Here is a 21,815-nt window from a genome sequence, read left to right on the forward strand (position 1 = left end):
TGGGTCATGTCACCGGGTCAGCTAGGGGGACGGAGGCGGGGTGGGATCCGAGGTGACTGGGAATTGACCTGCAACGCCACAACATTGTGACTAGTTCACCTGTAAAGGTTAATTTAGGTTCGCCCTGAAAATTATGAGTATCCATCCATCCATTTTCTGCCGCTTTTCCCGTTCGGGGTCGCGGGGGTAGTCTATACTAAAACAAACTTTAGTGCATGTGCTCTGATAATACGATTCCTTTGGTCAAGTGTGAATTCGAACCCTGGTGTGCACAAGCCAAGCAATTCGAGACCACCTGAAATATGGGTGTCGTTCTGCTTGCAAGTGAACTTGGCTGAAGTTCGGTTCACTAGCTGCTTACTTTCTGCTGTAACTGCCTGTCCATCTTTACTTCCTAAAGTTTACTAAACACTTATTTTTTCTGTTATTTCAAGCTAGTTTAGCGGTTGGCTTAGCTATTAGCTTGCCTGCTCCTGCTTGCTTCTTCTGTGTTAGAATAGAATAGAATAGAAAGTACTTTATTGATCCCTGGGGGAGATTCAGCACCACAGTTCGCTCACAATAGACAATAAACACTTAGGTATTTTTAACATGTGAATAATATAGTCTATTATACAGCATTATTCACATGTGAATAACATAAATACAGTCTATTATACAGCATTATTCACATGTGAATAATATAAATACATTATACATTTACAGTACATGTACAGTCAAAAGGAACATATGCATTATACAGTCTGATGGTCGGTATGAAGGACAAACATGAACATAAAAAACATTTCAACATGTTTAGCATGTCGTTCTCATCTTCTAGTGATAATAAAACTTAAGAAATGTGGTTTATTTGCCCAAATGGAAGATTGAAGATGGAGATAGACTGACTTGGCATCAACAATAGAAATTAAGTTTACAAATGTGGACAATTCTGGGAGAATCAAAACGTAAGGCCCGGTTCCCATCGATACTCGATGCCTATGTATAAGAATGAAATACAATTTTTTACAAGCTTTTTGGGAAATCTAGGCTGGAAAACAAAGCAGAATATAAAAATAACCTGCATTTTTTTGACATCCTGGAATAGTTAATTTTTGTCATGCAATTTCCCCAACCATGTCTTTACATTATGCACAGTTGTGAGTGCCAGCTCAGTTCAGCTCAGGGCTCGAACCGGGCTCCCCAGCAAATGGGAGTTAAGTGCAGCAGCACTAGGTGGTGAGCTAAAATGCTCTGAGCTGTTCTCACTGCATACTATCGCACAGCGTCACAACCTGGCAAACGGGGCACGGCACTGGTGTAACACTTTTGATTCTAGCTTCTAAGTCCAGCTTGAGGCTTGAACTACGACCATGAACTCCATGGCCATAAGAGACTTAAGCATTGTTAGACAATGAGCTAAAAGCCCTGACCTGTAAGCTCATTGTCCAGAGCGGCTCTTTTGGCGTCAGGAAGTGCGGTTCAAGGACACTAGCTGGCATTTGGTACACACACAGTATGTTAGTTACTGCACAGCCTTTGTACCCATGACAAAAACACCAGTGTGAATGCTAAGCTGACTGCAGTAGCCAACAAGCTCGTCGTCTTGTTGTGCACTTAAGATGTCAGGGACATACACCAGCACATCTGCACTAGGATTGCATAACGGCTAACCTGCACCAAACTCCGACAATGCAGACATGTATAGGCTGCAAGCAAGAAATCATGTCCGTCGAAATAAAGACAACTAGTACATTGAGGCTGAGGCAGGAAAAGATCCATCCATCTTCCTCCGCTTATCCGAGGTCAGGTCGCGGGGTCGGCAGCCTAAGCAGGGAAGCCCAGACTTTCCTCTCCCCAGTCACTTCGTCCAGCTCTTCCTGGGGGATCCCGAGGCGTTCCCAGGCCAGCCGGGAGACATAGTCTTTCCAACGTGTCCTGGGTCTTCCCCGTGGCCTCTTACCGGTCGGACGTGCCCTAAACACCTCCCTCGGGAGGCGTTCGGGTGGCATCCCAACCAGATGCCCGAACCACCTCACCTGGCTCCTCTCGATGTGGAGCAGCAGTGACTCATTTCGGCCGCTTGTACCTGTGATCTTGTCCTTTGGGTCATAACCCAAAGCTCATAACCATAGGTGAGGATTGGAACGTAAATCGACCGGTAAATTGAGAGCTTTGCCTTCCGGCTCAGCTCCTTCTTCACCACAACGGATCGATACAGCGTCTGCATTACTGAAGACGCCGCACCGATCCGCCTGTCGATCTCACGATCCACTCTGCCCTCACTGGTGAACAAGACTCTGAGGTGCTTGAACTCCTCCACTCGGGGCAGGGTCTCCTCCCCAACCCGAGATGGCCTTCCACCCTTTTCCGGGTGAGAACCATGGACTCGGATTTGGAGGTGCTGATTCTCATCCCAGTCGCTTCACACTCAGCTGCGAACCGATCCAGTGAGAGCTGAAGATCACTGAAGATATCGGACCAAAAAAAACCTGCATTTTTTTTGTAATTTAATTGACCTGATCCTTTAACACGAACAGAGCAGAGTTCTGTGTGGCACTATTTGTGTCATTGGTCCTTTGCTGCACACTCACAATTCGGGGCATGTTGAGTTCAACATTCTCAGTGTGACACTTAAGACCTCAAAATGTAAAGTGTAAATATGGAAGTGAAGTGCATGCGTGGAGACACAGCCATGCAGTTGTTCCTGAGGCATCACAGTACGGTCTCTTCCCTCTTCCATTCTGAATCTTCTCCAGATCCTCTCTGGATGTGCTGACTCTCCATCATGGCTGCCATCTTCTGCTCCAGCTTCCACATTTGCTCCCGGTACTTCCTGCGAATGTGTCTGTAAGAGCTCAGGGCCTTACTGAAATGCAGAACATCCAATCAGATTCAGTTTTACACATCATTTATGAAAATCATATGTGTATTTGGCTTATTTTTTGTTCGAGTATTAACACATATTCCTACACCCTATTTATAAAATAAATATTGAATCTCTCTCACTCTTTTGCTCCACTTCTGCGAAAAAGGGGCTCAAACAGGCGCTTTTGATGTTTCGGATTTTCATGACGAAAAATGTTTTTCCCCAACTGTCTTTTTAATTTAATTTGTTCCGCTGCTAGCTAGTGGAGCAAAAATACAGTATGGGCCTGTTCTACTAAGATCCAAATACCACCCACGAAACAGCTTGGGCAAACTATGAAATTGCGTGTACTACTAATGGGCATGTTGCGTGTGATTTCCTAACACTGTGTGTACAATTGATTACAGGTGCAAACCCATCCATCCATCCATTTTCTAGCGCTTGTGCTTCTCCTTTTTAACTGAGCTTTTTGCGTGTATAATGCGGCTGTCAACATGGAGACACTCATTTACTGCACATTCATGAAGCCGGCAATAACTGCGAGTGTGTGCCGGAATGTTTCATACTCAAGAAAATGCGTATTTCAAGAAGTTTTTTTTTTACAGGAAAAACAAACATCATTAAATAAATAAACGTCAGCAGACCCCGCATCAATTTAATTAGTTTTCATCAGCCCTTTATGTCATTGAGCAACTATAAAAGTATATTGCTGAATAGACAATATGTCCCATTTAGTTTTTTGACAGTGCATACAATATATGTTGACAAGCATACGTAGGACAGAGGTGCAGCGCGATCGCCTCCTTTCTCAGCCATTTCTGTTCAACTGCCAGTTTGCATGTCCTTTCCAGATGTACTAAACATAGACGCAGAACAATTTCATTCTTGATAGATCACACTGAATGTGCTATATAATTATATTTGCCACCCAGTATCGTGGCCGTTCTGATGATCAGCATATATTCTGCATATCCGTGAAGACAGACATGCTAAATGGATTGCGTGCCTTATTTTGCTCACGGAAGAGACGCAATCCTCTGCGCACAAGTTTAGTAGATCAGCTTTGCGTGTGCTATCAAGTTTGTGTATACATCACTTCACAAAGGACAGGGGGGGGAAAAAAGGCTTTTTTACCTTCTTAAAAAAATATCTATCTATCCGTCAGTCTGATACAATTGTGGGAGTGGCAAGTTTGATTTTTTTTTTTTTCAGTGAATAGGCTAACCTAGCATGATGTTGCTGTTAAAATATGGAAGATTGTAGCAGTTGCCAATGTGGTGGTTTGAGAAAAACACATTACTTTTTCAAGCACATTTTTTTGTTCGACTGCTAACATAAAATGCTCCAATCAGGAAGTGCTAATTGGCGCCGGAACATTTTATAAACCACACCCCCACCTGAGGTCCACTGGGTGTTGTTGGTTTTTTTTGTGGTTTTTTTTGTACCTTTATTTACCCAGGAAAGGTCCCATTGAGATCCGGAATCTCTTTTTCAAGGGAGTCCTACACTTGGACAATGTATACCACAATGTTAGCGTTTTAGCTCTCCTAGCTATGCTAGTGTACTCTTTTATGTTTCGTTGTTGTACTGTATGAGATAAATCGTTGGACATGTGCAACATTACTGTAAACAGTGGATGATCGCCTATATTCGGATTTCTTATTGAACTTTTACTTTTTTTGTGGGAAAACCTGCCCATTCGTGCTTTTTTCTCTCAAATAAGCCTTTTTTTTCTTCAGAAAACCCATCTCATTTGCGCTAAGTCGGTAATAATGTATACGGTCAATATCGTATAAGTATATATACATATATATACTGTATATATATTTTTTAACACCTTCAATAAAAGACAGGTTTTTGGAATAGTATAACAAAATAAATCTATTTTTTAAATCATGGTTTTAATGTCAGTTAGACCATATTTCAGTCATCATATTTTATTTTAATTATTCATATTTCTTAGCAATACATATGGTTCAGTACTCAGGTGGTCTGGATGGAAAATGATTAGTCCTGGCAAAGATTAATAATCTTAATCTAATTAATCAAGATTTTTAATTTAGATCAATCATATTTAGTCACAGATTATTACATTTTTAAAAAACAGCAATATTTGAACACAAATACAATTTTATTGAATGTTTAAATTACATTTTTTTAAATACTTTACTTGAATGTATGTCATTTATTTGCTCAAAACTTGGTAACAGTTTTATCTAAAGTCCAGCATACACACCAGTGGGAGTCTCCTCACTCATCTTTGCACTGACGCATGCATTGACCTGATCACTGACCGCCTTTCAGGATACCATTTGTGGTTAAGGTAAAGAAGCATGTCCGCTCAAAATAAATTGCGTGATTAATCTGCGCGTATACTTGATTAATGCAATATTTTTTTGTGGTTAGTCGCATGCATTAACACGTTTTTTTTTGACAGACCTGATGAATACGCTATAAAGTACATTGCGCAATGACGATTGCATAGGTATTAAATTGCGGCGCCCTGTGTGGCTGTGGTAACGCTCGCTATTGACTTTCAACTTTATTGCCATCTGGCCTCAAAGTGTGCAGCGAGAGCGTGTGGTCATGTCATTACTGGTATTACATCAGGAACGCAGTGTGGATTATATATTGGAGAAACACATGAATCATGTCGGAGGTGGCGGTTATCGCGGCAACCTGACAATCAGGCTAAACTGTAGCGTTACTGATGCCATGTTTTCCTATCGGTCATCTTTTGTTAACATTCATTAGTGGTGATTACTTAGACATTTTACAACTTAAAATGTGTTTGATAAGCATGTGAGACATTATAGAGCTATATTTGTGTTGTTGCTGTTATTATATAGCTGTAATAATAGCGAGGGGAAATAAAGTGCACAATAGTGCTTCAAGGGACCACACTGGGCGTGGAAAAACACAGTTTATTAGCATTAAAGCTATAGCCACACGAAAAGGCTTACCAAAAGCATAAAGACTAGATTTGAAACATTGATTGTTGGTTTGTTTTTTACCTGTGAGCTTGTGTGAGCCTTGCAACATGCTCATCATTGTCTCTCCTGTTGGAGGCACTGTCTGTGAGGGTCGGGTCATAAACTAAAGCCAGTCTCTTCTTCAGGGCTTGCTCCCTAAAACAAAATCGTACGAGAACCAGATGAATGAAGAATTTGGAACTCTTAAAGATGCTGTTTGCAATTTCCTCATTGTAACATACTTCAAAGCAAAACATATAACAAGAACAACAATGGCTAGGTTATGGTATGTTACCATTAGTGGTTTAACAGAACACATTTGTTTGAAAAGTGTCTATATTTTTTTTACAATTACAAAGCTTATGTAATACAATTTTTACTGGCCCGAATAAAATAATTGGTGTTTACGGGGGTCACTCACCCGGTCTCGCCAACTCGTACGTGTATAAAGCGTGTGCACACATACAAAAGCAGTCCAAGAGAAGCAACGAACCAGTCATGTTGTTGTTATGATAGAATATACATTTAAGTTGCTATTATTGGCTAACACCTAAAGCTAATGCACGTGCATGTGTTTCGTACGAGAAGACGTAAGAGGGTGGGATATACTGTGTAAAATACATTTGGTTGGTGCCCTCTAGGCATCTGTGTAAATGTTGCAAACAACCCATTTAAGTCCTTTCAAAAGGAAGAGTTTGATGCCTTGAGGTCAGACCCAAATGCATCTTCAACCAAAACAAACAAACAAAACAAGGCCTGAGGAACAATTTCAAAAGACTGCCAGGTGTGATGGATTGTGGATGTGTGTGAGAATTTATGATTAACAATCATCTCACCTCTGAAGGACTGCCTGCATCTCTTTTAAAATGGGCCTGGTCTTGAGGCCAGTCACGTCACCATCGCTACATAGTTTAGCAGCATTGTCACACAGCCTCTGGAACATTCACATGCAAACACAAATATTGTTTATGTTTGACATTCAGTTATCACTGTGGTATGTTAGCAAGATTACCAAAAATATATTTGTGAATTGCACACTGACAATGGATTAATTTCATAATCATGAAATCAAGGTAAAACAAGGTAACACAAGACATGAATGATCTGAGTGTGGATAAGGATAGGAGATATACGGTATATGATATACTGTATAAACTCCAGCAGCGGTGGCAAAAGTGCATACCTGTAGAAACAAAATGAAATAGGCACACTGTAAAGAGAAAAAGCTGAAAAGTTTGATATGAATAAGTAATCCTATCACAAAGTTTTGTTTTTAAAGGGGAACTGCACTTTTTTTTTTAAATTCTGCTTATCATTCACTATCAGTATGTAATACAAGAACACATCTGTTTTTATTTTTTAATACATTCCAACTAGTTAATACATGCCATCAAAAGTGTGCTTAAAATGGAGCCAATGGGAGTGGCTCTATTCTGCCTGTAAATCACATAAAAAAAGATCCAAACACTTCCATTATGTTTTTATATACATGCTGTAAGTATGTACAGTATGTACTGTAGTAACATACACATTAACATGTAATATTCATATATTTTGCTAATTTCAAGCATTTAAGCATTAATTTCACAAACGCATCACAACATTTGCTTTTTCCTTCGACAACATCAACAATTATTACTCACTGCAGACTTCATGAGAGCCACAAACATAATAAAACATCACTTACTGTACAAAGCCTGCTCTCACTGGGATGCCGACTGATGGGATGTTGATATAGTCCCGTTTAGATGAAGAATGACTCCTTATCCTCGCGAAGAAAAAAAAGGCATATAACCAAGCATCTTTCATTTCAGGCTCTAAATTGGATGCCTAAGTTGACCAACTTGTCGGATGATGTCCTCATCCTTCTACTATCAAGGTGAGAGGCCTTATTTATGATCCACAATAAACTTTCACCAGCTCTGAGGCGAGAAAGCAGCTCACCAGCTCATGCATCAATAGAGCAGCAACAAGCTAGTTAGCTTTCTGTGACAATGCGCCACTAAAAATAGTTTAGCGCTTATATTAACAATATCACTAATATTTAGTTACGATGTGTAAATGGAGTATTTTTGGCACTTTTGGGATGGTTATTTAGACATTGACTCCATTGTAAGCTAACTTTTGTTTTCGTTTATTTACGAGTTAGACAGATGTCATTAAAAAAATTACACGTCTTCTTGTCTCCCATAGTGATTGTGAATGTTCGGAAAAATTCCAAAAAAGGGCAGTTCCACTTTAAATATGTATCCCTACAAATTCATGTCTCAGCGTTTGCGACCCTCCTAATTAACACATTTTTGATCACTTTTGTTTATTTGTGAAAACACCCTCCAATTTAAAAAATGTTCTCGTTTTTAAAAAAAATATTTTTATTTATATATCTCATTCGCCCTAAATCGGTAATGTTTTTAATGAATATGTGATAAAAAAGAATAAAATGCCAGCATAATACTTAACCACATACATTGTACACATGTTGTGTGAGGTTTCAATGGCTGAGCGCTTTTGTTTTTACTTTACACTTCCTGCTGGTGGCGCCACATCCATGGGAAAGGACCATTAGACGCTGGGCGTTTCTAATTCCCTTGTGTGGTTGTTTTTGGTGTGGATTTTTATGATCCGAAAGTTGTATTTACGCCCTACGATGCCACCCAAACGCCCTGCAGCTACTCACGATTTAAATGGCATCAATGAAGAGATATGAGGAGTGTTATTGTATACCTGAGTATAAATGTAACGATAAACGGTAATAATGGTAACCACGGTAAAAATTAAAATGATTGAAAACCGTGACAGAAAACTGCACTTTGATAAACGCACGGACCTAAATGCTAACATGAAAACAAGAGACATTAACTTCTTTCCCTATTAAGAAACAACATACACTAACCCAATATAAATGTATATAAACACATTACTGTCTGAGCAACTAAGCTATTCAATTGTGCACATTAAACCTACAAGTTGTACTCTTTTGAAACAGAGTGATCGTTCTATACTCAGAGGAATTTGAGACAAAGGTGTTTTTACGTAGGACACTACAACGCCCGCCAGAAATAATAAATAATAATAATACATTTTATTTGTTATGCATTTTTCATTTAAATAAACCTTTAAGTGCTTCAGTACAAACCATTTTTTTAAAACAATACAAGCTTAGCCATTAAAAAAAATCAATTACTAAAACATTATCAGTGAAGCAGAAGAAGCACAAAACATGCAAAATAGTGGTTTGTCGATTTATTTTTGTAATTTAAAAAAATACCTTTGTCAGGAGATTTCAGTGTGTGTATAAGTGCTTTTCTGAGCAATACCGTGATAATAATGATAACCGTGATAATTTTGGTCACGATAAACGTGGTATGACATTTTCATATCGTTACATTCCTATAGCTGAGTCTATATAATTATTACAACGATGAATTTTTCTGCCCGTAACTTCAAATATGCGGACATAGTTTCCCCACTGCCGTTGCAATAAAGCGCACATGAGACCGTTGGTGTGTGAGTGCAGTTATCTGTGTGGCGGTGAATAGCAGAAAGTTTTTATTTTTAATAATACACACATGTTAAAAGTGCAATTTCAATGTGCATATGTGACAAAAAAAGAATGAAAGTTATGGCAAGTAATACAATTGCTATTTTCCTTAAAATAGGCATTGATTAATCAAACAAACTAATAGATAGATTACTCGATTACTGAAATAATCGATAACTGTAGTCCGAATATATACTGTTTTTATCTCAACTATCTCAGAGTGGTGTCCCACATCTTTTTTTTTTTTTTTAGTAGAAAGCCCTCGGTGGAATAATCGGACCGACCGGAAGTGAAATGGAAATAAAAGAGTAACGCCCCAGTTCTATAAGTTCTTCCACACCGAATTAATCTGAACATGTCTTTATAGACCTTGTTTGGTGGAACAGAAAAGGGTATTTCCTAAACTGAAACATAATTGTCCAAACGGTCTTGCTAAAATGAAGACTTCCAATGAAGGACTGACTGAGATTAGAAACAATGTCCTTTGAAAGCGTTAAAGGTGTGTGAAATCTGTGCTGCAGCCTCCTCAGCCCAGCAGAGGACCTTCTTTGACCAAAATATCCCTCTTGGCCTGGAGGGATTCTGCTTTGGTAGATGGATGTATGATTTCCCATGTGGGACAGCCAGATTTGAATCGGGTTTGTCACAAAAGACCAACGTCCTGTTCCCTCTTGTACACTTCACCTTGACTTTGTATCACAAGAAAATGAAAAGTCAACGTGTGCTACCTGTTGTTCCGTCTTACAGTCCTCCAGCTCATCTCGCAGGCTTTCTGGAATACACGCTCCAGATGCTTCTTGGGTCTTTTGGGCCACTAGACTCCATTCCAGACACCTCAACTCTTTCTCCTTCAGACGGATGAGGGCACGCAGGTCTGACATCTCCTCCTAAAAAAAAAAAGCAGAGTAGGCTTAAGTAGACTTTTTTCAAGTGCCCGTTATGTTTAAAAACATAATTCCATATGCCGTATTGACTGGATGAAAGACAACCTTAAATAGAAGATGGGTTTTTGGAACAGAATAACAAAAATAACCTTTTCTGACCTTAAGGTCCGGGACCCACTCAAATGTTAACACTGAATTAGTAACCTTACTCTTGATTTTAATCATATTCAATAATATATTTATAAATCAATCAATCAACGTTTACTTATATAGCCCTTATTCACAAGTGTCTCAAAGGGCTGCACAAGCCACAACATCATCCTCGGCTCAGATCCCACATCAGGGCAAACCCCCCTCCCCTTTGGGTGACCGGTGCAATGGATGCCGAGTGGATACGGTTAATAACGGGAGACTAACTTCATATTTCTTACCTATGTGTTTGGTTCAGTTGTCTGGTGTTCTGGATCAAAAATAGTTCTTTTAATTTTTAAATCTGATTGATTACACTTGAATTTGGATTAATAAAAGTTAAAGTTAAAGTACCAATGATTGTCACACACACACTAGGTGTGGCGAAGTTGTTCTCTGCATTTGACCCATCACCCTTGATCACCCCCTGGGAGGTGAGGACAGCAGTGAGCAGCAGCGGTGGCCGAGCCCGGGAATCATTTTTAGTGATTTAACCCCCAATTCCAACCCTTGATGCTGAGTATTATTCACAGGTTATTACTAGCTTCCATAATTGAAATTAACCTACAAAAAGACTCCAATATATAGACACAAATGCAATGTTATTGTCAGAATGTCATACAGCAGTGCTTCTCAATAATTTTTTGTTATGCCCTTCTCGGGGACATATTTTTTTTCAGTTTCACAGCCCTAAAATAATTTACATAAAGTTTGTCATGTGACCGAAGTCAGCGCGGAAAATATGTATACATAAAATAGGGACATGAATGGGCAGTTTATGTGACTTTTTATCTGATGAAACAACATGTTTATACTCATGTCATTATTGATCTACAGTGGTACCTCAACTTAAAGGGGTCATACTATGATTATTTTCTACCTTTAAAATACTTCCTTGTGGTCTACATAGCATGTAATGGTGGTTATTTGGTCAACATTTTGCATAGATTTGGTTTTACAGACCATCTTCAAGCTGATTTATGACCATTCCTTCTTATTTACGTGCCTCCACTTGGACTGCGTTTTCTCTCCGTCAGCCATGTTGTAATTTTTAACGCTTCCATATGGAGTCTACTGACAGATTTAAGTTAGAACTGTACGCTACTTTATATTAGAAATGGCAACAGTGCAGGATGCATGTGCTTGTACGAACCAGTCTGCCCCACAACAAGAGGATAGAAAAAAAGCAGGAACATATTGACTACAGCATTGGACTACAATGGCGGAATCGCGCAAAGCAGGTTGGGTAAATTTCTACCATACATGAATATACAGTATCTGCTGACGTAACATTTGGGAAAAACGTCATAATTGGGGAAAATTCCAAATGGTTCGTTGGAGGAAGTATGAAGGAAGGCAAGATTGATATATGATTTATGCCTCCGTGGTTTGATTTGTAATTTTTGGGACTAATGCCGATCCCAAATACAAAAAGAATGGTAACAATAGGTTAGAAAAGTTGTTTTTGCATAATAGGTCCCCCTTAAGAGTTCATCAACTTAAGAGATAAGAGCTGTTTCTGGGCTATTTTTTATGCTTTAAGTTGTAAGCAAAAATGTGTGCTACAAGCATCCCTACCATTAGTTTGTGTAGCGAATGTTACAGTAAACCCCGTAAGGCCTGCCCAACATCCTGGTCTTACTCATTACCAAAACATAAATAATCAAAAACATGATTGAGCGTGTTGTCAACTTGGTAAAGTAAGTCTAGCTTAACACTGCTAGTCTGCACCATACTGGAGCAGAATGAGTAACGCCAGCCAAGAATGTTAAAATAATATCTAAACGGCGGACATTTATCCATGAAAATATGGATACGCTGCTGATGGTGTGTTTGACTGAAGGAGATGATGTAGAAGTCAAGGTAAATGCTGTACATTATATTACATTACTTCATGAAACTACTGTAGTTTGTAGTACATTCTATTGTATTGTTTTTCATACATATTTTTTTCTTTTTAAAATGCATGTTACATGATCAAATTGCTGCTTTGGGGAGTCAAGCACTGATTAAATGTATTTCACCTATTTTTAATTGGAAACGTTGACTTGAGATACGAGTGTGTTGGGACTACTGTTTTGGTACTACTTTAAAATCAACTCCTACCCTGGCTGTGGTGATCTCATGGATCACAGACGTCTTATCTCGCTTGATGTTATCTTTAGTCAAGTGTCCCCCTTGCAGCCCAGCGGGGGAGCCAGCGTCCGGGTTCAATTTAACCTCCACTCCTGCACGCGGCTTTGAGAGGCAAATGGCCGCCCGGTCCCTTTTCAGGCGCTCGATTAGCTCATGGAGCGCAACCTTTCGTTCACTGATTTCAGTAGTCCTGGGGTTACAAAAGGTCAACAACAGGATGAAAAATAATTGAACATAATATGAAGACATGTATTATGTATGTGGCAGGGTGCCCTTCACAACATCACCTTTGTGTTGAATGTGTTTCCATCTCCTTGGTGGCCTCTGTTGTAAAGGAGGTGGACAATTCCTCACTTACCATTTCCCGGCGTTGAGCTGACGGGCTGCCGGGCTGCTGAGTGTCATCGACGGCCTCTGACGACGAGATAAAAACAACAGTTGGGAGTCGGCCAACGACAACCACTCGCGCAATGCGTGTACATTAATAAGTGGTATTCAAACACCTGCTGCGTCGGCCTGCACAGGAACTCTCTGTTGCCTCTGAGCCTCGTAAAGTGCCAGCAGCTCGCCGTATGCCTCTTCACACTCTTCACTGGGACAACACAGCACAATGTCACACGGTGCTATAATGCCGACAACAAGGCTGTTGTGTCTACCAGTATCTGAGAGCCAGGTGCATGGCCGAACAGTCGGCCTCGAGCCTCTTGAATGTAACGCTGATCTGCTCAAACTCTGCCCTCTTTCGCTCCAAAGCAACAGTGAGACGTTCATTCCTGGCTCTCAGCTTCTCAATGTATCTGTAAGACACCAGAGGATTATTCTTCTATAGATACTCCCTATGTGCGTGAACATTCTAATGGCAAAATTATGAATACGCCTCAAGTATTTTTTTATTGACTTAGGTCAGGGGTCCCAAATTAAAATGTACCCCAAATGAGTGTTTTGAGATAAGAGTTGCCTCTCGGCTAATTGTTATGCTTCAAGTCTCAAGCAAAAATTGGAGTTACAAACATCTCCGCCATTAGTTGGCGTAGTAAATGTCACAGTTAACCCCAAAAGATCCACCAAAACATCTGGTCTTACTCGCTAGCATTAGCTTATAGCTAGAGATCGACATAACTTTGTTTTTCCAACTATGGGATTGAAGAAAGCGGGCGTGAAGGACAGTGCTGAGAAGAAGTGGATGATTGTCATTGAATCAAAGAAAGAAGTCATCAAAAACATAGAAACTTCGTGAAACAACTGCTAGTCTGCACCCGCTGAAGCAGAATGGGTAACGCTGGCCAAGATTGGTAAAGTAATGTCTAAACGGCGGACATTAATCATTGAAAATATAAAAAAACGCTGCAGATAGTGTGCAGCTGGAAGGAGATGTAGAATTCCACTCTCCAAGGTACCGGTAAATACAGTAGATCAGTGGTCCCCAACCTTTTTTTGCACCACGGACTGGTTTAATGTAGACATTCTTTTCAGGGACCAGCTTTGGCTTTCCACTTGTGCCAGATAAATACAGCAAAAATAAGTGCATGAAAAATACAACAGGAATTAGTGGGAGCCCTGGGCTTGTTTTTTTGCAATGAGATCTGGGGATTGCACATGGAAATCAGCCTTTGGCTACAATCCGTCACATTTATGTTTTATATGTTCATTAATGTGCATTTTATCATGTCACAAAGTTATAACAAATGGCAACTTCCTATGAGGAGTTTTATTGTACATCTATAAACAAGCTTATTGGTGTGTCTAGTGGGACAGGCGATAGTTAAGTCGGCGAAAATGCAGTCGTTTATAAATTATTTAATATTTCTCTGCGGCCCGGTAGCAAACGCATCACGGATCGATACCAGTCCCCGGATTGGTGGTTGGGGACCACTGCTGTACATTATTATTACATTACTTCAAAAAACTACTGTAGCTCTTTGTAGTACATTATTTTGTATTGTTTTTCATACAGTACAATATTATCTAAAAGTGTTTTTCCCTTGTTAAATGTTAAAACTGTGCTGTTTTGTAGGAGCCAAACACAGATTAAATTGATTTAAATTAATATAAATGGGAGACGTTGATTTGAGATACAAGTGTTTGAAGTTAAGCACTCCGTCACAGAACCAACGAAGCTTGAGGTACTACTATATTCACTTCAGAATCATTTTAACCACGTGACTAAATTTATTAATTACTTCTGACAGAAGTTACAGCCGTGTTTCTCTATTTTTTCCCCGTTACGCACCTCCTAGGAAGAAGAGAACATTTCGCCCCCCCAACCTTCCACTCTCTTCCGCGACTATAAAAAGTATAATTTGTCTATAAAGTTGTTATAAGTACACCTCTGCATATCATTGTATCTTTAACATTAATGTCAATGAAAAAGAAATAAATATAGATCAACTTACAAAATCAAAAATAACTTTTTAAAATTAACATCAACTTGCCTGAATTTTTTTTTTTAAATCCTAACGCAAAATATTAATTTTTTTTGACCGAAATGAACTATTTTATATACAAAAATTACAACTAAACAAACTTGATGAATAATAATAAATTCAAATTGATCAGCAATATTATCTCAGGAGCACAATATAATAAACAAATTAACCTACAATCAAAAATTAAGAAAACAATTAGTGCTGATTTACAAAAAAAATATGAATAAAGTCAAGATTAATGGCTACAATGAGCACGTTTTGTAGTGCACAGCTTTTCGAATATCATCATGCAGCGCCCCCTGGCATCGCCCCGCCCCCCGTCCCACTATTTGCGATGAACTGAGCTATAGTGACTCTGAGCCTTGAAAAGGTCCCGAGTCATTACAAATGTAAAACTGAATGCAATTGTTTTTATATTTTGACAGTGTTGAGATAATCAGTGATGCTTCAGCTTGCTTGAAAGAAGTTGCTCTTCGTGTTGCCAAATGTGCGTTTGTTGTATAATTTTTGTGTTAGCACCGTTATTGTAGTTAGTGTCTATTCGGATTCAAGTTTGCCATAATATATTTAACTATAAGCCTCCTAGGATGCGCGAGCCACTAAACTGGAGTTAAGTAGCGGGCCACAAAATATAGGTCTGCGGGCTGCAAATGGCTCACAGGCTGTGAGTTTAAGACCTGTGTCTTATGTAAATATAAACTACTAAATGCAGTAGACTGTTATGGCGTGACAACCTGTTCAGTCGTTCTATCTCAGTCTCCGGCAGACCGATGGGGCTTGGACAAGGACTGCCTAAGCTCAGTGGAGAGCCGTCACTTCCTGGAGAAAAAGCTCCTCCCGCTCTGGCTGCTCTTCTGAGTAGCAAAGGAGAACATGGAAAGGAAGAGGAGGCCCCAGCAGTGCTCGACGATCTGTAAGAAGGGGAGCAAATGGCCGACCTCCAGGTCGTCTGGTGACCAACCTGTCGGAGAAAACCAGAAGAAACCAAAGTCAGAAAAATTTTTATATAAAATGCAAAAAAACATCCACCTTGTTCTTCTCATCTTCCACGTTGCTGACGCTGTATGATCTCTGCAACTCTCCCTGCTGGGGAGCGGAGTCCGGATGATCCACCAGTTCCTCCTGAAATGTTTCTTTTGTCACAGCTGAAGGACAAGAAATCCCAAATTCTTTTTCCATCTCCTCCAAAATCTGCAATGAAGGGACCAAATGAGCAAAAAAGGCTGACAAAGACAAGGTGAAGAGATGTCGACCTCTTAGTCACACGTCAGCACATGATCAGCTTGGGATACCTTTTCATAGTTATTGTGTACCTTGTCAGCCTTGGCCCAGCTGTCCTGAGCCGCTCTCAGATGCTCTTTGGGTCTGTCTCGATCTGAGGCTGCAATGGGGGCTGCCCATGACCTTCTATAGTTGATGGAGTCCTCCACTGCAGTCAGAGCCCCCTTGAGTTCTGTCCATATGACACCCCTGCCCCCTACAGGAGGACATTTGTGATTCCTGGCTTTGTGTTAAAGCTCACATCCATCAGAGATTTGGTCCAAATCGTGTCACCAACCTCGACTTGGAAGTGGAGGATTCGATGTGACATAACCAGACGTGTTCCTCTCTGGGACGTGTCTCATCAACCTGTGTGAAAGTAGGTCTGGAAAAAGAGGACTGGGTGGTCTTGGTGGTCTCAAATTACCTGGTTCACTGCAAAGTGTGATCATAATTAAGCGTTAATGTGAAATTTGCACGTAAGCTGCTTATTTTGTTTAATTTGTGCAGGTGCGCCATGATATAGAGAGTGCATGTGTGACATCACCACTTACACTACCTTGGTGCCTTCAGGGACCCCATCTTCTTGTTCACTTCAGCGATGATGCTGAGCAGCGTACCTACTTCAGCTTCACACTGAGCCAACTCTGCTGGTGTAGGCTCCACTTCAGGGTAAAGACTCATCAACTCTTTGTCACTTCCTGATCCTGCATCCAGACTATTACATCTGACCAAGCTGAAGTTCTGCAAACCCATTTACCATTTTTTCAGTATTATACTGTATACTGGTCTCGTTCACAATGGACAACTGTTCAAAAGCTATTTTTTCCTATATGCTTGAGTCTTGGTGCCAAAGCAATGGATGCAATTGTGTCTTGCTATACAGTGCCATCCAATGGTCAGATGTGGTAAGTGCAAAAATAACATGCTTAGAAAAACAACTGGTCTTTCAGGTATAAATATGGAGACATCAAGTCACACCTAAGTACAATGTGAAACAAATACTCGGATTTCACAGCATTCAACAGTGTTTTTCACAGTAAAATACTGTATTCAAAATGTACTGAAGTATTACCACTAATGACTGTAAACATTACAATGCACTTATATTTCACAGCAGTTAACTGTTATTTCACAGTAAAATATTGGAATCAAAGTCCTCAGTAATAGTCTTCAGTAATAGCACAACATCTATCCATCCATTTTCTACCGCTTGTCTCTTTTGGGGTTGCGGGGGGTGCTGGAGCCTATCTCAGCTGCATTCTGGCGGAAGGCGGGGTACACCCTGGACAAGTCGCCACCTCATCAAGTGACTGTAAATTCATTGTCTGTTAAAAGGGAACTGCACTTTTTGGCATGTTTCCTATCATTCACAATCCCTATGTAAGACAAGAACATGTATTCTCATTTGTAATGTATGGCAAGAGGTGGCTAACAATGCAACTAATGGGAGTTAGCCTCTGAGTTAATTTGAGATTATAAATCATGTCTCTCACCTGGATGGTAGAAGGTTGTGGCCATAAACCAAAAAGTTGAGACCCAGAGATGGCGAGAAAGAAAGACAAGAAAGAACGCTTGTTTGCGCCCCACCTTTTTTTTTTTTTAACCTGCATGAGGATCATGATTATTTCATCCTCTAAATGGGAAGATATGAACATCCCATCAGTCGGCATCCCAGTGAGAGCAGACAATGTACAGTAAGTGATTGTTTTATTATGTGCCGAGTCAGTTTGTATTTCTTGTTTACCACTTAGCAATACTGCTACTTGCTGGTGCTGATCTAAAACTTGTAGGTCAACCTCCGTATATTCAGACTCAAAAATATAAGGTTCTGGATCATCATTTGTCCCAGAGTAATCGTTGTTGGCTCTCATGGTACTGCGCTCTCTCGTAGTTGTTGCATTTTTCTTTGTTTAATGCATTGAACAAAGAGCACACAGTCTACCAAGTCAAATTCCTTGAGTGTTAAACATACTTGGCCAATAAATCTGATTCTGATCTGATTCTCATGAAGTCTGCCATAATTAGTAATTGTTGTTGCTGTTGAAGGAAATACTGAACGTTGTGATGCGTCTGTGGAATTATGGCGACGCCGTTTGCGTACAATGAACAAAATACGTAAATATTATGTTGATGTTAATATGAATATGCCTGTTACTACATTATATATATGAGACGTTGATAGAGGTTTTTGCTTTTTTTTTGAACGCTTCATAGGCAAAAAAGAGCGACTTGCATTAGCTCCATTATTAGCTGACTTTTGCTAGCATTTATTTACTAGTTAGAATGCATAAAAAAAATTAAAAAAAATCATTCAGTATGTGTGTTTACCTCATATGAGAATTGTGAATGATAGGCAAAAATGAGAGAGGTTAAGGGGTTCCGTGGCCTGTTTTGCACACTCTTCTACTTTAGGTGGCAGTATGCTGTTAAAACAACAATTTTTATTTTAAAATGTTACATCATTTAGTTGTAATTTTATTCTAATAATATAGATAATAATAATAAATGCATTTTTACTCTGACTGGCTTCATATAAATGGAATGGAACTAGAACAAGAAGTAAAATCCAAAACCAGTGAAGTTGGCACGTTGTGTAAATCGTTAATAAAAACAAAATACAATGATTTTCAAATCCTTTCAAACTTATATTCAATTGAATACACGGCAAAGACAAGATATTTAATGTTCGAACTGAGAAACGTAATTTATTTATTTTTGGCAAATAATCATTAACTTAGAATTTAATGGCAGGAACACATAGCAAAAAAGTTGGCACAGGGGCATTTTAACCACTGTGTTCAATCACCTTTTCTTTTAACAACACTCATTAAACGTTTGGGAACTGAGGAGATTTATTTTTGAAGCTTTTCAGATGGAATTCTTTCCCAGTCTTGCTTGATCTACAGCTTAAGTTGTTCAACAGTCCAGGGTCTCCGTTGTTGTGTTTTACGCTTAATTATGCGCCACACATTTTCAATGGGTCTGGACTACAGGCAGGCCAGTCTAGTACCCGCACTCTCTTACTATGAAGCCACACTGTTGTAACACGTGCAGAATGTGGCTTGGCATTGTTTTGCTGAAATAATCAGGGGCGTACATGAAAAAGACGTTGCTTGGATGGCAACATATTGTATGTTGCTTCAAAACCTGTATGTACCTTTCAGCATTAATGGTGTCTTCACAGATGTGTAAGTTACCATGCCTTGGGCACTAATACACTCCCATACCATCACAGATGCTGGCTTTTGAACTTTGCGCCTATAACAGTCCGGATGGTTATTTTCCTCTTTGGTCCGGAAGACACGACGTCCAGTTTCCAAAAACAATTTGAAATGTGGACTCGTCAGACCACAGAACACTTTCCCACTTTGCATCAGTCCATCTTAGATGAGCTCGGGCCCAGCGAAGCCGGCGGAATTTCTGGGTGTTGTTGATAAATGACTTTTGCTTTACATAGTAATGTTTTGACTTGCACTTACGGATGTAGCGACAATCTGTAGTTACTGACAGTGATTTTCTGAAGTGTTCCTGAGCCCATGTGGTGATATCCTTCACACACTGATGTCACTTTTTGATGCAGTACCGCCTGAGGGATCGAATGCCTTAATGTATGTTTTCAGCTTTGCCGCTTACGTGCAGTGATTTCTCCAGATTCTCTGAACCTTTTGATGATATTACGGACCGTAGATGGCGAGATCCCTAAATTCCTTGAAATAGCTCATTGAGAAATGTTGTTCTTAAACTGTTAGACAATTTGCTCACGAAGTGGTGATCCTTGCCCCATCCTTGTTTGTGAATGACTGAGCATTTAATGGAAGCTGCTTTTATACCCAATCATGGCACCTACCTCTTCCCAATTAGCCTGTTCACCTGTGGGATGTTCCAAATAAGTATTTGATGAGCATTCCTCAACTTTCTCAGTCTTTTTTGCCACTTGTGCCAGCTTTTTTGAAACATGTTGCAGGCATCAAATTCCAAATGAGCTAATATTTGCAAATAATAAAGTTTACCAGTTTGAACGTTAAGTATCTTGTCTTTGCAGTCTATTCAATTGAATATAGGTTGAAAAGGATTTGCAAATCATTGTATTCTGTTTTTATTTACGAATTACACAACGTGCCAACTTCACTGGTTTTGGGTTTTGTATTTTACTTCTTGTTCTAGTTCCATTCCATTTATATGAAGCAAGTTAGAGTAAAGATGAATCCATATCAGAAATGTATGTGTATATGTATTATATCAGATACGTTGTACTAATTGGCGCCTATTGTTTTGAGTGGCGGAAAGAGGGGAAATCAAAACATCCTGTGTCCAACTTCCTGCTTTGCAAATATTTGTGCATTAAATGACCCCGTGTTCTGCACGATAAAAGTGCAACCAAATGCTTAAAAATCAGTGGCACTATTCATGCCAAATTGTTCCTATTTGATGAATCTGGGTGACATATTTCTCATTCCACCCAGACAGAAAACAATAGTCACCTATTCCTGTTTTGCATGACTATTCCTAGCATTCACCGGAGGAAATTCTAAGTTATACAATTTTTTTTTACCACCACAAACACACATAACATATGTGCAATGTATTCATCAACCCAAGTGAACTCATTTCTCCAGCAAAAATCCTGATGCAATGCTGGTGTAATCTAACTCAGAGACATTCATTCGACTCATTGCACACACATTTAGTCATTCAGTTTACAATATTGCATAAGAAGTATGCCGTGTGCCTCAAGTGTTCATTCATAACGTCAGTTTCATAAATATTAGGTGTCAACATAAGCATGACACTTTTGAAAAACAAATAGTGAGACATTGAATCTTGACTTACCTCCATACTTGACCGGCAGGCTTTCTCGTTTAGTTTTACGCTCAATAGAAAGTCTCTGCAGCAACAGGCCACAGTCTGCACGTCTGCCAAACTGTGTTTAGCGTGATGAATGAAGTAAGTGGAAAGTAATCCCCACCCATTCCTCGTCACTTTGTGTCCTTTCCTGTTTTGGACACTTTTAACTTTCCAGTAAAAAGTCTATGTAAAGTCTTATTGCAGACTTATTACAGTTATGAGTTGAATTGAGAAAGTGGCCGGTATTATTGTATACAGTATTTTTGTAGTATTTACATTTATTAATGTGTCATCTGTTATACCAATTTGTTGACCATGTCAAAGCCCTTAGCCTTAGTGTAATATGCATTCACGTTACCATTAGGTACACCTTTACATACTAATGATATCCAGTAAACTGTATACTCTAGGCCAGAGGTGTCCAAACTTTTTCCACTGAGGGCCGCACACGGAAAAATTAAAGCATGTGGGGGCCATTTTGATATTTTTCATTTTCAAACCATAACAAAATATATGGATTTTTTTTTTTTTTTTTTTACCTTTAGGGGTCCTGGGGACCATAAAGGGTCTCAGTCATTAAAATGTTAAAAATAAGTCAGATTATTATTATTTTTTAATTATTTAACACTTACAGTAAATCTCTATATCAACTTCAAGTTGATATAAAGTAATACAAATTGAAAAAAATGTTTTATGGCTTTTCTGTCAAAA

General features: G+C 39.4%; 2 protein-coding genes across 3 annotated transcripts in view; one reads left to right on the forward strand and one right to left on the reverse strand.

Moving 5' to 3' along the window:
• Positions 1 to 560: 560 nt before the first annotated feature.
• Positions 561 to 21,158, reverse strand: ushbp1 (Usher syndrome 1C binding protein 1). Of its 2 annotated transcripts, XM_062028392.1 has the most exons (14): positions 21,090 to 21,158; positions 16,816 to 17,000; positions 16,555 to 16,691; positions 16,310 to 16,473; positions 16,026 to 16,187; positions 15,731 to 15,957; positions 13,227 to 13,367; positions 13,074 to 13,162; positions 12,858 to 12,984; positions 12,541 to 12,760; positions 10,090 to 10,248; positions 6,657 to 6,754; positions 5,863 to 5,976; positions 561 to 2,848 (listed from the first exon to the last, which is right to left on the reverse strand). In XM_062028392.1, exons 1-14 carry the CDS (start codon positions 21,093 to 21,095, stop codon positions 2,695 to 2,697), a joined length of 1,983 nt encoding a protein of 660 aa, XP_061884376.1. In that variant the 5' UTR covers positions 21,096 to 21,158; the 3' UTR covers positions 561 to 2,694. The 2 variants fall into 2 exon arrangements, with proteins under 2 accessions (XP_061884376.1, XP_061884377.1); XM_062028393.1 differs by lacking the exon at positions 21,090 to 21,158 and having other exon boundaries at positions 16,555 to 16,641; positions 16,816 to 16,936.
• babam1 (BRISC and BRCA1 A complex member 1) overlaps positions 7,660 to 21,815 on the forward strand; it is a 33,155-nt gene continuing 18,999 nt past the window's right edge. The window contains exon 1 of the mRNA XM_062028394.1: positions 7,660 to 7,699. Coding sequence (XP_061884378.1) covers positions 7,672 to 7,699 — 28 coding nt within the window. The 5' untranslated portion in view covers positions 7,660 to 7,671. The remainder of the gene's footprint in view (positions 7,700 to 21,815) is intronic.

Source organism: Entelurus aequoreus, linkage group LG19 (assembly GCF_033978785.1).
Source record: "Entelurus aequoreus isolate RoL-2023_Sb linkage group LG19, RoL_Eaeq_v1.1, whole genome shotgun sequence".
NCBI classification, from domain to species: Eukaryota; Metazoa; Chordata; class Actinopteri; order Syngnathiformes; family Syngnathidae; genus Entelurus; species Entelurus aequoreus.